Below are 11,775 nucleotides of genomic sequence, written 5' to 3' on the forward strand. Positions count from 1 at the left end.
ATATATATATAGTATATACCAATCTTGTACATATTTAGTGTGCATTTCATGTGAAGTATTTTTGGTGCACAGCATTCGCACATTACCATCTGTATGTATACACCAAAATATTACGTATAACTGGTAGAACAGATGTGCGTATATGCATGTATATATGTAAACGGGATCCCTACATGTGTGCATGTGTATCTGCAACAACTGCACGCAACGGAGCGCTGTGCGTTTGTTGTTCTTTACGCTTGCATCCGTAAGGCGGAACGTAAATCAAAGCACAGCAAACGAGTAACGACTGTCCTTAGAAATGTGGACTGTCTTCATATCTGTCGCCTACATAACAGTAAGTCCTCCCCTGTCTCTTCTTACTCCACACTACCTGCTCGCCTCAAGCCCATGACAGGCAACGTGGAGAACAAAGGATACACCGCCCCTCTTAGCAGCGACTCAAACGATGTCATTGATGCCGTGGGAACACACATATATGTACATATAGGTGTGACTATATACATACGCATATCTAAATACATATATACACACGTCTAAATAAATATCTATCCTCGTGTGACGACGCCAGCATGCCTATAGGGTATGCCTCAAGGTGCCACTAGTCCTGTTCGTTGTGTTTTCTTCAATGCTTGCTGGCACTATGGCCTTGCGCCTCTGCGGAAGATAGGGAAGGATGGGTATGTAAGGAGCAAGAAGGGGAGATACAGGAAGCTAGATAATGCAATAGCAACAAGAATTGAGTCATCATTATTTGATGATGCAGGCGGCAGACGATGCCTAAGGAAAAGAAAATATGCAATAATTAAACCTGTTTAAAGGCACTGCACTAACTAAAGGCCTTCAACTCAGACAAAGCGGGAGTTGCCTCTTCCTTTGCAGCCTCCTTCACACAGGAGTCGCGGCAAGGCCACAGCTTAGCCGTTGCATCCAACGAAACTGCATAAAACAAACAAACACACACACACACACAGGAGGGAAAACACATGAAGAGGCGGAAGATAAATACCACTTAATAAACAGATAACGAAACAGCGCTGGCACAGAGCTGTACTGCACTGTCACACTTGCCACTTCGTCAGCCTTCATCACTTCAACTATCAAACTACCTGCTATACGGGGCTTCTGTTTGTTTCAAACAAACGCGTATGTAAGCCATATGCATCACACCAAGTCAACTGTGTACAGCAGCAACAGAAAGGACGCAAGCAACTATAACAACGGCTACGCCTACCGCTTGCCAAGACATCGGTTTTTAAGTCATAAGCCAAACACGTCACGAACTGCGAATGGGCATTTTCAATCGTCCTCTCGCAATCCCCTGAGATGAAAATAAAACGCAAATGGATCAGACGAGGGCTGGTCGTTTGTTTTTGTTGGTTGCCTTTGCGTGATAGCACCATTGTCCGCATTGAGTCTACACTCAACAAGAGACCTGCAGCGTTCATTTCCACTTATTACTTGTATTTCTAGGGCATCTGAGTTGCGCCAGTCACCTGTTAAGACGTTCCAGACGCGGATGCTTCGGTCGTCGCTACACGAGATGATGTGCTTCCCAGTGGGATGTACAACAACATGACGCACCCAATTGTCGTGGCCTACCTGCAAAAAATAATGATAGTAAGAAAAATGACCCAAAAGAACCCTCTTGCAGGCTAAGCAAAAAACTGCCCAAAGACAGCCCCAATGAAAACAATACCGAAGACCACAGGTCCAAATTCGAATAATAAAAACAAGTAAAGGGGATATTCCTTACGAGAGTCTGCATGCAGTTGCCTCCAATCACATCCCAAATTTTAATTGTTTTGTCTCGGCTGGCAGAAATCAAAACAAGACCAGCTAAGCGCAGCGCATGGGTGTTGTTCTCTCCACGTTCTGCCTCTGCAAGGGCTTTCGTATCCTGAAACACAGAAGAACAGCAGAATCTCCATCATGCTGTATTCAACGACGAGATCAGCGAGAGCAAAGATACCCGATCATCCGCTAGATGCAACCTCTCTTAGGTTCCGCTGGACGAAGAAAAAGGATCATTTTCACTTCGTCACAATTCAAAATTTGGTCTGTATTGTTACGTTCGCTTTGCACTGCAGAGCTTTTATTGCACGCAGAGCCTAGCCAGGGTCCTCCGCAGTATGCTCCTGCGCTCTCTCTACTTGGTTGTGCTGCTCTCACCAACATGGAAGCAGGCAAAGGAGGAGGCGCCTTCCTGTGTTTGTGCAGATGAAGCAGCATTGCCTCCGTGGCGAAAGTGACAGATTCAACCACGTGCTCGTGGCCAATCAACTCGCGGACCGCAGCACAGAAATCCGGCCGCCAAATCACAACCCTAAAATCCAACAGAACACAACGAGAGGGTGAAAGCCAAAGAATATGCAGCGTGCGCTCACCCGAAACCCAAACCCCTAATAACAGTGCTAACGCCAGACGTACAACTGGCAGAGTTGGTCATAAACCACAATCTCTGTGTGCTTTTCCCTAGACCCACAACCGTCCTCCTGCCTATCCCTGCTGTTTGTTCATAAAGAAATCCGCGTACGGGTAAGAGAAGGGATAGGGAGAGTCTGTCTGCAGCTCACGACTTGCCTTTGGTCGTTTCCGCCAGACGCAAAGAAAGGCGCTGGCAAGAGCTTCGCCTCCGGTACGCACAAGCAGCGGACCCATGAGCCTCCTGCTGCTGCTGCGGCTGCTGCTCCCCAGCCTCCTGAGGCATCTGTTGCTGTAAACGTCTTCAGACACAGACCCGAATCCCCGTCCCACAGCTTCACGCTGCCGTCACGAGAACAAGAAACAATGCATGCACTACCGCCACCAGGTGCAGCAGCAGCAGTTCCTTCTGGCTCTTTAACTGAAATGCCTCCATTGCGAATCTGCAGGGGGCGCGAGCCCGGAGGAGCTTTGTCGCTTTGACTGAGGGTGAGAAAGGCAACGGCCTGAAGCAACGCAACAACAAGTACGGCATGAATTAAATCAAAGTGAGACAAGCAAGATTACTGCAAGTGCTGTGCAGCTTTCTGAAATATTGTCACATCGGGGCAGCAAGCATTCTGCAACCAAAGCACGCCCGTTTTGATGAAAACAAAGAGATTCCATTCTGCATTACAATATACTGATGTATATACATTACATAGGAAGGCGTGAAAGGGGAAGGTGAACCGGAAATAGTAAAATGAATTGAAACACACCGAGACCGAATCGTTATGGCCTCTCAGTGTCTCCTTGAGGGTGTACGAGGTCTGCACGTCAAATAGACGAAGTGTCATATCGGTGGAACAGGTGACTAACCTACGGACAAAAAAGATTAAACAGGAACAAAGATGAAATCAATGGAAACGAACGGAAGTTCCCTCTCGTCTACAAACCCCGTGGGGTAGGTTCTCACAAGAGCCCACCCCCCAGCAGCCATTATCACTTCGACTGTCCTCAATACTAAACCTATTTCATTTTTAAGGTGGGATGAATACACAATGCCCACCAGCGACCCGAGGAGTCGAATGCCAACCCGGTGACGGAGGCATTGTGGGCCCTGAAGGTGCGCGATATGGCAGCAGTGCTGCTGCTTCCCTCTAAGGAGATTACCTATAAGAAACAGCAGCAAAGAAACATACACGCACAAACGATGTACCTACAGCGTGCTGCAGCACAGCTGTGCAGACACTGTCCGTCTCTTCGCCTTCAAGTTTAGGGGGAACTTTGTCTCACTCGAATATTGCCGTCGTCTGCTCCAGCCAAAAGCTGCGGCAAAAGGGGGTGAAAGGCGCAGCATATCAGCGGCTGTCTTTGGGCAGATATAACACAGGCTGGTTTGACGCTTGGGAGGCCAGCCACCTCCTTGCTTCCAGGACCAGACGCTGCTGATGTGAAGAGGTTCAGCTGCTGCTCTTGCTGCTTCAGCTGGTGCTGCAGCACCGTCACTCTCGCCTGGAGACGAGCTGTCGCTGCCCACCGCTTGGGCAGCGTCTCGCTATCGAACTTTTCCTCCCCCCGCGTGGTGGACGTTGCGGCTGAAAACTGAACAGAAACACCAGCAGTAGCAGCGGCGCAGGGCACTGAAATAGGCACAACGTGCTGCTGTTGCTGCTGCTGAATGCCTGCACCAGAACTCCTCTCAGAAGTCCTTCAGGAACGCAACACGCTTGAAGTATGTAGTTTCCCTTGTTGGCTATCCAGCAACCGCATCATCTACACCATGGAGATGGCTTCACGAAGCTAACTGCTGCTCGAGGGAGAATCCCCATAAATCCTAAACCCTAAATCCGTGACAGCTCTTCGGATGTCTTTTACAGCATTCCTTACATCGATATGGGCCTCTCTTTCAAATGCTCTGTGCGCCTCCGGGAACTTGGACTCCAAATAGAGGGCAATGGCCAAATGGAGCTGTTGCTCCTGTCGGGCTCTTAGCGCCATTTTCTCGCGCTCACCTGTGATATGGGATGGAACTACAGCTGACTCCCTTTAGTTTGGAGTGTGTGCAGCTGGTGGGGAGTGTGTGTGCCTGCATGCTCTGATGGCTGGCGTTCAGCAAGAAGTGGAGTAGGGTGGATCAAAAGTCACCCCCGATATGAGGGCTTGCAGTACATATGCACAGGCGTAGAAGTTTAAGTTAAAGGAGATGAAGGAACGGAGAAAGAAAAGCTGTTGTGCATGCCGGTGGTCTCAGCGACCCCTGTCCGCCTTCTTGGCGCGAACCATCGAAAGCAACGGCCCAACCGATTAATACTAAAATTAGTAGAAACCACGTCTAAGTACTTTGCTATTGTGCTTCTTGTCACGCTTTACTGAATAATATCGTGAATAGGCAGCCGGCCACTGCAGAGTTGCTCATCAAGCGTTGGACCGCCAGAGCTGTCTTGAGGCAGCCCAGCGTTACAGCTACTGTTCCTAATATGTTGTTTCATCGTAAATCTTTAAAGTTTATATTTGCTTTTTGCTTCAGTTTGTATATATCAAACAGTTTTCGGTGCGTTTCGGTTCTGCGCAACACAGTCTTCGCTCGCGCGCATCACACATACGATACAGCGGCCAGTCAGTGGGTTTTTGACTATTTTGCACCTCTCTCGTATGTTCCCTTTCCCTTCCCTGTCTAGTTATTATTAAAATTCAATTTATTTAGTTCATTTTTGCCTGAATTGTAGTAGGCTTCACGAGGAAAGCCAATGCGGCTTGCAATGGCAGGGGCGTGCGCACAGTGCTGTTGAGCCTGGGAATAAGCCAGGCAGAGAGTGCCTCCCAAAATTGAATAGACAGTATAAAAATGTTCACTCTCTCTTAACTACGACGCTGCAAATAGACATATGCCATTCAGACAGAGGCTAGTGCAGAGGTGCCCACCAGTACCTCAACAATTTTTGGAGTGGTATAGCTGGACACAGAACGGAAGACCAAGGGTTACTGAGAAAGGAAGTAAATAATGATGACTTATAAAGAGCAGCATGTCCCCATCACCTATGCATTTGTTCTAATGTACAGTGTTAAAGTGCCACCATGCACAGATTGACAAACTGAGGACCAGCAAGTTAACAATCAGTTTGCCGTTTAAAGCCCCTAAGTTTGCTCAGCTGTTCAGGCCATTCCTTCTGGATAGAAATGGGTCGCCTCGGCCAAGAGGAAAACTCTGAACCAGGGTTTGGAACGACAATGAAAACAGAGTTCAAACCGCACACACTACAAGGCATCAGCAGGCCTTCTGACGTTGTCTGCATGCACTATGAATACATACGGCCGTATTTATACATATATATACATATATATATGCACAAGTATACACGTATATATATGGATATTAAATGTGAACGTACGTATTCTTACACATATCTACTTAACACGCATTCGTTCATATTGCGGATTCAAATATGAAACTAAAGAACCTGACCAGGGAGCGGTGAGCCCGGAGTCCACTTCCCGGAACACCTCATTACGCAGAAACAGCTGAGGCGAGGTGGCGTGGCTCGTCATTTTTCTGTCATGAGCAAGGATGAAGAGGTACATGCATGCGTATATATATATATATATATATATATATATATAATATATATATAATACGCAGATATATATTCTATATGCAGGTTATGTGAAGTTCAGGACTGTTGAGCTTGTCCTGTTTGTCTTTCTTCTCAGTCATTGAGAGTGCCTGAGTGGCTTCGGATCTCTGTCGGCCTCATGCGCCAATTGGCTCATCACCCACTTCATCCTTCCTTGCGTGGCTATGAGTGCAGTGCACAAGTTGTGGGCCCCGTAGCTGCTGGGCGGGTCGGTAAGGAGTGGAGCTGCAAGGGCTGAGCCGAAATCTGCTTCGGGCACCAAGTCAGCCATGATGGTCAACACAGCGGTGTACGAGAGGAAATGCGTCAACACTGGGTTCAAGAACACCGAGTCCACGTGGCTCATGCTGGCCAGGGCCCCGAATGTGCGCTTCAAAAAGTTCCCCGCATGCAAATCGGTGCGTGTCCAGAGCCGGCCAAAGAAGTTCGGTTCCCTTGGATTAGTAGAGGCAACAACAACACGCTCAAGGTCGTCTAGCATAATCTGCAACCAGGGCCACATCGTCATCATGCGCACAAAACTTTTTTTGTATGAACTATGATTATTCAGCCCGTTGGGCACGGCCGGTAAGGGTTTGGGCAGAAAGCAACGATACCCTATGCTTTCTGATGCGTGCCCGCATAAGCAACAAGTGCTCAAGTGAATGCTATTGGGAGACGAAGGCTACTTTTACTTATGACTCTGCTGCTCTGCCAGCTCATATTGATGGGTTCTCACACATTTCTGCAGATACAGTGAGCAGCCATACTTCGGACCGCTGTGTGAAGCAGCTTATCATTTCAGCCCGAGTCAACTGACCCTGTAATGGAACGGTTTCCTCCATTGCAACCCATGGCCGAGCGCTGGCTCGCCGTTAAGTGTGGTAACAGGGTCCATACTGGTCGCAATATCGTGTACAAGGACGCCTGTACTCGTGAATTCTTTGTACGCGGCCTCGTTGCCCCACTGCTCATGACATAACCAACTCAAGGTGCACAACAAGGAAGTAAGGCGATTTGCCCAGTGCACTGCTACTACGCTGCAACTCTTAAGCTGCTCTGAAATGGGACATGCACCCACTAGGCTGAATTGCATTTGCTTTTGCTCACCGCGGGGGCACCAAAAGTCACACAACGAATCTGGAGAAGCCCTGCATCCAGCAGGGAGCGAGTCTGGTTAGCGTAGTACCAGGCTGCTATTTGTGCTACCGCTCCCCCTAGAGAATGCCCGGTGAACAGCACCACCTGCCGCTTCCGTGTGGCTTCCGCTTTCCTCGCCACTTCCTGCAGGTCATCCTTTAGCATGTCCTTGAAGATGCTTTCAAATGCAAACAAAAACCCGGAGTGAAGTTTAACCTCTCCAGAAGGCGACAGCTCTAGGTCACCAGTTGTTTCCCACATGGTGTTCAGGAGCCACATCTGTAAGCAGATGCTCGCACAACGATGTGTCGAATTAGAGGGGGATTCAGAAGGCTACACTTGATGAAACTGGAGCACAAACAACGTTCGCATTGGCAGCATGTGCTTAGCATGCACGTCTGTGTTCCTTTGTCCTGCTGGTGGCGCTAATCGGTGAGGCCCCAATAACGGGTTGACGTACTTTGGGAAACGCTGTGCCTCGGACCGCCCATATTCTGTCGACATAGTCGTTGTTTTTCTCATCGATTTCCCACGTCACCCATTCGGGTTCTCTTTCAAGCCGAAAGAGCCAAGGTGCCTCTACTGGCCGGACATACGTAGCATCAACGCCGCACTTGTCTCGATGCACCTTTGGAGGGCAGGAAACAGGCGCTTCGCTCATTGGGCAATTCCAGCCTAGAACACCAAGAGATCTCCAGAAGTCCGCGCGGCCCCACTGGGCCGTCAGCTGTCCTTCGGGAGCTTTCAGCTTGTCGAAGAACTCAAGGTCGGTGAGGTGTCGAGGACACGACTCTAACTTGTGGGTGTCTGGAGGCCTTCCCGGGTCCACTCGAAACCGAGGTGAGAGATCATCGTGCCGTAGAGGCCCTGCAAGCAAGACGTCTGGCGTTTTTGCTGGTGCATTACTAAGGTGGGGATTCGCGCGGGTCGCTTGCTAGTCAACGATGCAACACCTTGCGTCTGTGGAAAGTATGAATTTGAGGTTGGTTTGGTCTGTTGGCAGTACCTGCTTCAGCTGCTCGCACGGTTCCCACGCGTGTGACCTTCCAGGGCTTGAAGAAAAAAGTGCTTGCGTTCAGGCGGTGACTCCACTGCCACATGGATCCCACATCAAGCGCAATCAGATGCAGAACCCACAGATTGTGCCACGAGTCGTAGACTTGTTTTTTCCAGTCTCGTGGAGAGCTGAAGCTCTCGCGTTCCCCAACAGTGCGATGTGTCATTCGATTTCCGTCGTACACGCGGGGCTGCCAATCTGAAGGGATGTTCTTGGGAAATGCAACTTCAGCCCCAACCTTGCGCAAGTAATCGTATATAGGGTAGTCTCTGTAGTCCGGGCTGTCAGGACTCGGGTTGCGCACTGCGTCTTGCCAGGACTTCTCAGGGTATTCTTCATATGTGGTGCACGTGGTAGCTGCGTCCACATAACACACTCACTGCATTTTTTCGTTGGAATGGGGGACACAGTGCCTGTGATCGAAGAAATTGCAACCACTGCCCAAGGGCAGCCAGCAAATGGTCAAGATGAAAGTAGTATAGGTTTGGAAATCGTAGATTGTGGAAAACAAACCAAATTGAATGAGATCAGTGAGCGGGAGCAGTAGTTTCAGGTCTTTGAGGACGATACTGTTCAACGCTTCTCCAACATTGGCTTCCAACATGTTGACATTCATACCGGCGAAGGCATCAACAACGTGCCAAGCGAGACGCAGGCTGCTGGAGGTGATGAGTTTTCGGATCCACTCTTTTTTGTCTCTCGTGAAAGCAAGAGTAGAAGCAAATACAAGGGCTGCTTTTAGCCTCGGGTGGAGCACACTGAGCCTTTCAGTATCTAACGCCCTGATGTTTACAGCTGCCTCGTCCAGTTGGGCAACAACGCACGCAGGATCTGAGGAACTTCGTGTGTTTCCACTTCCAGAAAAAAAAAAATCATTGCACACGCGCAAAGACTGATATGCCTTTTCGTTGAACTCGCGGTCGAGACCCAGTCGCGTCAAATCCACTGTTCTCTTCAAATCTCCTAGCGTGGTTGGCAGCCCCGTTCCCATGGAGGTAGCGGCTGCCTTCCTCCCGTAATACGGTATTTCTTGAAGAAAGACTTTAGGGCAGGGGCCTGATGAGCGCCCAGTTGAGTCTATGGTAAGCGTGGGGGCTGTGCTGACCCCCTGGGAATGACGCAAGAAAACAGCAACCGGTGCAGCCTGTGCACCTTCTACTAGGGGGCAGTCATCGCGATCTTCTCCCACGAGCACATAGGGAGCTGGTGTGTTTGTGTACTCTGCCATGAGCCCGGCAACGTCGTTTTCGCCTGCGAACTCATTCAATAGTTCAGTTGCTCTTTGCTTATCAGCGGCGCGTTGTCCATTGGACGCCTCTGCTGCGTCGACGGACCCTTGGTGAGAGCAAAATACAAAGGGGGAAGCGACGAAGGCAGCAAGAAGGAAGAGAGGAATACAGGCAAACGAAAGGTGGGCCATCATGGTTTGTCGAAGAACAGTATTAGCGGGTGCGCAGCGCGCCCGGAGCAACAGTTGCGACTGCACCTTGCGTCCTCGCACGCCTGACTTTCTCCTGCCCCCTTCTTCCTCCCTTTAACCCCGTTTATATAGTTGAATATATATTTCTGGTTTGAAGGGGAAACCGAGACTAGTGAGCAAGAGACGCCGCCAGGCGTTGCCGGCGGGGCCGGGGTCACCTGCAGCAGGTACTCTGGGGATGTGCTCGAACGGTAGAGTGGTGGAGTGTTGCTCTGGAACACTAAAAAAATCAAAAAAATGCAACTCCCAAGTCGTTTCCCCTTTTGAGGACGGCAGACACGGGGGCACAGGTACTGCCAGGCCGTCCACTGGCTTTTACAGCCGGCACGCGCACGCGCTGTGGCTGCATTCAATCCTTTGGAGAATTCGTTTATCTGGTATACATATATTTGCTTTCCAATTCTAATATTATTTCTATGAACGGGTTCAAGCATGCGTCGGCACCCCTCGCTATCACGGTCCGCTCTCCGTCAGCGGCAGAGTCCATTAACACAAAAATCGTTTACGCTTGTCCCACGGGAAAACCCCCGCAAACCTTCGATTCCAACATAAACTCCCTATTTAATAATCCAAAATCGCACTTCATTCATTAGTTCCTCCCTGTTATTTGGCATCAACGACATCAAACAAATTCGCGCGTTTCCTTGGACCAGCAGCAAAGCACAGGTTAGAAAAAGCATATTCTGGGAAACAAAATGGCTTGCTCTTGTTCGTTTTCATCTGGAAAGCGCTTCCTTAGTGAAAACCCTAAGATAAACCAAAATAACACCTCTAGAGGGGGGGAGGAGCCACTACGAATGCAACCATGATCCGAGGACCTTCCCCGAGGACCGTCGTGAGCCGCGATCGAGCCAAAAATCTTATGGTTAGAATTTCCTGGAAAGCAGATGAACTCCTATTCCGTCACCAGCCGCAGGCGTTGGGACGCCAAGAAGAGCGTCCCAAACTGTGGCTAAGGGAGAGGAGGCGGCGTGTCACGAGTTGCAACGCACCTCGTTGCAACAGAAAATGCAAAGGCACCTTCACATGCACGCGCTATAATAATAACATTTTATATTATAATATAAATAAACATATTATTGAAAATTTTTATTTGTTAAATTCTTTAAGTATAACCAACCTCCCTTTTGTTGCCTTCACTCACACAGTATATTATCGTTGTACTTCTTCTAGCGTGCAGGATGCATGCTACTATCACGTAAGTGTTCATGCGCAGGCATCGAACAGATCATGCTGCAAAGAACTGCGCTTGGCCTAGTGATTGACGAAAACAGGATTTAGGCAGTATTTTCCGGATCTATGCCCAATTTTTACGACTTCATCCACACATACCTCAACTGCAGAGGAAATATGTAACAGTAAGCTTAAGGGATTTGAATCTAATAATACAAAGTTGCGTTTGGTTATTCTTTCATTCATACTCATTGAAAACATGCAGCGGGCGTGGGATGAGAAACGGCTCCATCGTACAGGGACTGGGTGCTCTACCTTTGTGCCACAGAAATGCGTCGGTCAATCTAGAACAGGCAAATTGGGGCAAGCGACAAGCACGTTGTCACGTATATTCAAGGGAGCAAAGAGGCCAAGGTGGTCCAAGTGAAGCTGAAGGCGAGAACTAACAGAGAAAATCTAGCTGTCAAAAAAGGTAGTTCCTAAACGCGAAGAATTGAAGTATCTCGTGACGGGAGATAGGAATGCGACAACTGAGGGAGGCCGGTGCTATTGATTGGAGGGGAAAAAGAGATAAATAACAGTAAGTCACCCAATCAATATACTGAAAACAAATGGGTATACAAGATCATTTCCTGCGGTAAGCTTATATGAACAATGTAAACAAAACCTTCGACGAAACTTGGATGAAATCTCTTTGTATTTGTGCCACGCGTTGCCAAGTGGCTAGCAGATATACAATAGAAGAATTTACGATGTTTCCCGAAAGTTGGGTTAAATGATCCATGTCAAGGAATCGCTGTACAAAAACTCCCCGGGGTAAAAAGCTCCCCGTGGTATGCAACTAAATTAAGATAGTCCACTGTTTTTCTTGTCCTCAAGAAGTTTTTGCCGCTGCACTGAACGAACAC

The 11,775-nt window shown here is 48.8% G+C and overlaps 2 protein-coding genes across 2 annotated transcripts; both read right to left on the reverse strand.

Annotated features, from left to right (window-relative positions):
• Positions 1–829: 829 nt before the first annotated feature.
• EAH_00053800 (WD-40 repeat protein, putative) lies at positions 830–4,404 on the reverse strand (the record flags this gene model as incomplete). The annotated part of the gene is made up of 10 exons (XM_013393988.1): positions 830–939; positions 1,235–1,321; positions 1,497–1,602; positions 1,757–1,900; positions 2,173–2,382; positions 2,577–2,930; positions 3,183–3,282; positions 3,473–3,576; positions 3,700–4,008; positions 4,294–4,404. The coding sequence occupies 10 exons, from the start codon at positions 4,402–4,404 to the stop codon at positions 830–832; spliced, it is 1,635 nt and encodes a 544-aa protein (XP_013249442.1).
• Positions 4,405–6,114: 1,710 nt separating this feature from the next.
• Positions 6,115–9,634, reverse strand: EAH_00053810 (lipase domain-containing protein, putative; the record flags this gene model as incomplete). The annotated part of the gene is made up of 6 exons (XM_013393989.1): positions 6,115–6,522; positions 6,838–6,984; positions 7,128–7,436; positions 7,618–8,024; positions 8,164–8,571; positions 8,728–9,634. 6 exons carry the CDS (start codon positions 9,632–9,634, stop codon positions 6,115–6,117), a joined length of 2,586 nt encoding a protein of 861 aa, XP_013249443.1.
• Between the last annotated feature and the right edge of the window lie 2,141 nt (positions 9,635–11,775).

The sequence above is a fragment of the Eimeria acervulina genome, genomic scaffold (genome assembly GCF_000499425.1).
Source record: "Eimeria acervulina Houghton genomic scaffold, Eah_scaff1007, whole genome shotgun sequence".
NCBI classification, from domain to species: domain Eukaryota; phylum Apicomplexa; class Conoidasida; order Eucoccidiorida; family Eimeriidae; genus Eimeria; species Eimeria acervulina.